The sequence below is a fragment of the Trachymyrmex septentrionalis genome, unplaced genomic scaffold (assembly GCF_001594115.1).
Source record: "Trachymyrmex septentrionalis isolate Tsep2-gDNA-1 unplaced genomic scaffold, Tsep1.0 scaffold20, whole genome shotgun sequence".
Taxonomy (NCBI): Eukaryota; Metazoa; Arthropoda; class Insecta; order Hymenoptera; family Formicidae; genus Trachymyrmex; species Trachymyrmex septentrionalis.
Genome location: NW_017305180.1, coordinates 3,886,933 through 3,892,618, shown reverse-complemented (window position 1 = coordinate 3,892,618; position 5,686 = coordinate 3,886,933). Strand labels below are relative to the sequence as shown.

At 27.9% G+C, this 5,686-nt stretch overlaps 2 protein-coding genes across 3 annotated transcripts in view; one reads left to right on the top strand and one right to left on the bottom strand.

Annotated features, from left to right (window-relative positions):
• LOC108747703 (vascular endothelial growth factor receptor 1) overlaps positions 1-5,686 on the bottom strand; it is a 16,099-nt gene that overhangs the window by 8,318 nt on the left and 2,095 nt on the right. For both annotated transcript variants that reach the window (XM_018485359.1, XM_018485360.1), the window contains exons 2-7: positions 3,713-3,846; positions 3,077-3,272; positions 2,814-2,938; positions 1,985-2,129; positions 1,287-1,426; positions 648-822 (exon numbers count right to left, since the gene is read on the bottom strand). In XM_018485359.1, coding sequence (XP_018340861.1) covers positions 648-822; positions 1,287-1,426; positions 1,985-2,129; positions 2,814-2,938; positions 3,077-3,272; positions 3,713-3,846 — 915 coding nt within the window. The remainder of the gene's footprint in view (positions 1-647; positions 823-1,286; positions 1,427-1,984; positions 2,130-2,813; positions 2,939-3,076; positions 3,273-3,712; positions 3,847-5,686) is intronic.
• LOC108747558 (TNF receptor-associated factor 6-like) overlaps positions 1,120-5,686 on the top strand; it is a 28,679-nt gene continuing 24,112 nt past the window's right edge. The window contains exons 1-2 of the mRNA XM_018485117.1: positions 1,120-1,194; positions 1,343-1,411. The gene's annotated coding sequence lies outside the window, so the exon portion shown is untranslated. The remainder of the gene's footprint in view (positions 1,195-1,342; positions 1,412-5,686) is intronic.

The window sequence follows — 5,686 nt, the reverse complement described above, 5'->3', positions numbered from 1 at the left end:
GCCCCCCCCCCCCTTACCTAAAATCTCAATAAAAATATACTCATTTAACGCGGTTTCACTTAAAACGAAAGAAAAACACAATGGTCGGCCTTGTGAATTCTCACCATCTTATAATTATCTATTTTCTAAATAAACATTTTAAAATATAGCAAAACTAAAATAAACCCAACAATTTGCAGTATAAAACATGTAGTTTATTATTAAAAATAGCATGGTTCATTCTGTACACACCCCTTGTATACAATGAACCACTTCTCGAATTGTTAAATAATCGAAATTGTGGCTAAATTTAAAAAATAACTTAAAAATTATTGTTTACAATGTAAATTGTAGCCTACTATAATTAAATTCATAAACTGTATGCCAAAACTCAAATTTTTAATTCAATAATTGAAAGAGGTATAAGCCTCTGAAATTTACATGGTTCATTGTTGAATCACTTACTCTACACAAAATTTGCACTAATTTTATATTGAGCATTGTAATGGCGCATTGCATGATTTTTTAAAAATATGTATATATCTGTTTTATAATACTTGCAGCCAATTAAGATTTATTGCATGTATACATATATATATATAGAGTTTTATCACAAATATAAGTTCTTCAGTTATATGTATCTGATAATAAGGTAATAATAAACTAACCGTGTATCGTGATATTCTTCGTTATCTTCTTGATGTCATGAATCGACCTAATGACGCATTCATATTCTCCCGCGTCCTCGTCCGTTACGTTAAGTATCGTCAACTGACACGTAACTAAGACAGAATTCCCGTCAAGATGTTTTCTGAATTGTTGGGTACTTATTCTACTGCTATTCTACAAATAAAAAAACAAGGTCACATGTGTATATGCGAATAATAAATATTGCAATCGAAAAGATCTAGAAAACCTGTGCTTGTACGTTAAGATATGCATTTTCAATTTTTAGGTAAGAGAGTGAAAAGTCTCTCTCTTAGAGCCTCCAAATTAGAATTTTGTTTTCTAATTTTTATATTTGATGAAAAAATAAATAATTAGTGATATTAACTTCGGTGTTAAAAAATTTTCTCCTATTTTTCTAAAGATAATAAAAATAATTAACATATTATGTTAGAAACTGGTTAAAAAAGATATAAAAAAGAATCTGTGGAAAGAAGAAATTCTCCTCGTTACTAGTTGCGCAGATTTTTTTCTACATTACCAATTGAGGTAATGTAGCACTTATATACCAATTGTACATTCATAATTAAGATTTAATTTTACTCTAATTCTGTTTTTTATTACGCTAATGATGTATTTACCTGTTGCGGCGTATTCCAATCGAATACATATCTCATCGACATCTCTACTTCAACAGTACAATTTACGTAAAGATCTTCTCCGCGTGTGATGTGCAGAAGACTCTCATCTTGAATTTTTGGATAGGGTAAGGTTTGTTTTACTGTGCAAATAATTTAATCATTTTTATTAAACGGAACAATCGACATTGTTTTAGCATGAAATTTGAATGATTAAGATTATGAAGTGGTCGAATGTCATATATAGGAAAGAGAACTGCAAATATCTAAGAGAAAAGTTAAATAAATGATTATTTATCAACTATATAGAAGTTCTTATTTAAAGCATATTGGCTTTAAACTAAAATAATTATCATTTATATATTATCAGTATTAACTATAATTTTAAACAAAAATACAAGACTCAAGATTCGACATTATTCCGCGTGGCAACAGATAATTCCGAACAATACAAAAGTTTTGTTTTTTATATAAAATTGTATTAATATGATTATATGAATGTTAATTATTGTTGTTTAAAATCAAATAACTGAAGTATTTTTGTTTCAAGACTGCTATAATTTTTTTTGATAAATAATCATCAGCTTTATTTAACTTTTTCGTTAAGTATTTGCAGTTTCCAAGTTCTTCTCTGTATATACTTACATATATTACATAATATATGTGACTAAATTAACATCTCGAATCGAGACCACACTTACAATGCACGGACAATACGTAATTGACCGCGTGCTCCTCGCCGTCCTTCTCTATCGAGCACTTGTACCAATTGCTATCCTTTACTAGTAAATTTCTAATCGTGAAACCCATTCTGGGATCAAATGATGCATTCTTTAATTCTTCTTCCTGCATTAAAGTTGAAAGATTTTAGAAATATTTTCTAATAAATAACAAGTTAATAAGATTAGCTATTTTTTAAATTCTATCATGATATCAATTTATAATGTATATTAGAAAAAAAAACTTTAAGAGCGAAATAACATACTAACTTTTTAATTTGTAAAATTCTACTCTACAATAATTTTTAAATTTATTTTTTAAATGTGATATAAAAAATTAAAACTGTTCTAAAAAGATAACTAAAATGAATCTATAAACAAGGATATAATATATACATGTCAAATCTATATTCTTTTCTTTTCTTCTCATTGAATTTTTATTATGACGTAACTGCACGTTTTACAAGGGTCGAATCATAACATGGAAAAATTTAAACAGAAAGATCTAAGCAATAAAGAAATGAAATGTTAGATTGCTATTGGCTACATTATGATCTTATTCTACTGCGGTTTCTACTGCGAATAATTTGTTTACCGCTTTATTACGTTTTATTGTTTAAACTTTTTTTGTGTGCCCTGGCTCTAAGCGTGAAGACAAAATATATTGATATATGTATATTTTTAACACATTTAAAGTTTTTAAATTTTTGAATCTATGTGTTAATCGTTTAGAACCGAATATAATTTTATTTAACTTTATTTTTAAATTATTGCAAATTATCTTCTGCTAATTTATCTGTGATATACTCACATTATTGTCGGACAAAATTGGTATTAGATCTGGCGATGTAGGTCTGCATGGTATTACGATGCTACCGCCAGCAACAGCACTCAGATGGGCATAAGTATCCGCTTCAACAAATAAATTTGTATTGGCTGCAACAATGTGAAGAATATTGAATGCAATGGAGAACGCAAATATGGCAAGTAAGATGCAAGCACAAATGTTTCTTCATTGATCTGCATATTAACGAGATGCACGCGATTTGATTTACATTATACGTAAACACTTACATTTTACGTAAACGTACAACCAGTTCACCTCGGGATCCTCTCTCTTGTAGGAATTTGTAATAATTTCAACATTGCGATCGGCGCAACCATACCAGCCTGTATCACCGAAAACGGTGTTTGGCCTTTGAAAGACGTATTTGTAAATGTCATTAAATTCGTCGTTTTCTTTGGTCTTTTTAGGGGTTGAAGTATTAACCTGTCAGAATAATACAAGTTTTGATATACCTACATGTTAAAAATTTAAGATAGGAATACTGTAAGTTTTAATGCAACTTTTATTTTTATAAGAGAGTACAATAATATTGTTTTTTAGAAAATATATCTCAAAATTTGTTTACCTGTAAAAGAAAAAATATAAATTTCTCTTACTAAACTATTTAGATAATAATTATATGAAAGAGCTTTATATATGTGTAATAACTACAAAAGTGTAATAAACAATTCATCAAAATTATTTAATTTGTAATAGATTATTGATTATTTAAACAATTTTTATATAGGAATAAAAAATATTCCAATCCTTCTAATGTAATTGGACTTGTAACTTCAAATGTAAGATAAGATATAGCGATAATAATTAAGCGATGAATAAGTAATGTCGGAAATTAGCTTATAAATAAAATTTATAGTGCATACCGATTCTCCAAATTCATTGGGATAAATAAACTTAATTGGTGTGGAGCCAGTGCATGTAATTTCTAAAGATTCTCCTTCATTAATTACGATTTGATCTTGATTGGGCGAGATAATTGGTTTATTACTGGCCGTTACTAAAAAAAAATCAAAATTATTAATTTGTATAATTTAAACACGACTTTTGCTTCTCTTATATCTGTATTGCTAAAATTTATCAGATAATTGATAATCTTTTTTTATAATTTTAACAGAGAAATGTTATTTATTCCACAACATCGTATCAATAACATCCAATAGCTACTTTTAAATTGCGATTCATCTTATGATAATGCGCTGCGCATTTCTGTCGAAATACTATAGAAGCTAATGTTGCACAAAAGGCGGGAATAATGGTTAACAATTCCGAAAGAAACGTCGTCACGTTAGCCGCAATGTCCTGCGGATGATTGGCTTTATCTGACTCTCCTCGTTACACTCTCGTCTATATGAAAGGACGCACGTGTCAGTCTGTTTCTGCGTAAATGCGACTGTGAGGAAGGAAGTCCTTTTTTCCTCTCTTGATAATGAGTTCGTATTATCAGCCAGTATGATTGTGCAGAAGCCGTAAGAAATATAGAAACGCGAGCTACTGGGATTTGTAAATGAATGTAAATGATTTGTACGAATGATTTCAAACTGATTCGAATATAGTAAAGAAAGTTGCATATGCAAATTTATGACGGGAAGTTTATATGTTAATCTCTGCATAGTCATGAACGCAAATATGATATAAATCTTGTAAATAGCATAATAAAAAAGACTATCGCGTTACTGGAAATATCTTTGTATTGTCAGATCACAAAGTCATAATTAAAAATGATTGCGAGATACGATGGAATAAAATGAAAATTAATAAGAATTATTAATCAAATTTATTTGAAAAATATTTGATCTTTGAATTTAATCCTAATTTTCTAATGAAATTTTCTTTAAAAAATTTGATAGTCAAATTATATTTAAATTTAAAAATATTTAAGATTTATTAATAAAGTATCGAAAATAAAAGATGCCTTATATCAGGGTTTATCTGAAATTACAAATATCAGTTATAATTTGGATAAAACATTGAAACTACGTGTATATATTAATGAAATAGTATAAAACGTAATGAATATATTATTAGTATGAATACGTAATAAATCAAGAGCTACATTTTTATCAAACGAAAACAAAGAAACGTTATGTTTACTTTTCGAGGTTAAATTTGTATGCAAGTTTATGTATGTAAATCTTTCCAGAATGTGGCCGACAATTTATAACTTTTTTGTATCTTTATAAAAAAAAACCTATAATAGTAATAATCTCTATGGAACTTTTGCAATATGACATTTTATAAAATAAATAATAAAACTATTATGTTACAAATATTATTTTTTTGAAGCATTAAAGATGCTGTAAAAATAAATTTGAAAGAATAGTAATATTAACAAAAAAAAAAAAAATAATAATAAAACGACATGATTTCTAAAAATATGCAACATTATTTCTAAAAATATGCGTTTCTGGTTGAATTACTCTGAATATGTTGTCATCGAACATGTACTGCACAAATGAAATGACTAATGCTACCACGTATTACTCGTTTCCAATGCTGTCAATATCATCGATGTTTTTTTTTAAATGATGTACACATCTTAGGGATGACTCTACTTTTGTTAGCCATTGTGATCTGTATAGAACATCTTTAGGTGCTACATTACGAGTAGACCTTGGTTACATTAATTGATCGTATTACTGGACGTCCTAATAAAAATTGTTATTTGTTAAGACGCCGCATGAAACCAAGTTCAATAAAATTTCATCAATAGGTGTACCGCTGAGAGATTGGCTATGAGAAATTGTAAAGAAATATCTTATATAAAAAATAAGTACGTAAAAAGTAAATATATTTTATAAGATATCTAATTCAAAACGTTATGTTATTCCAAATTACTA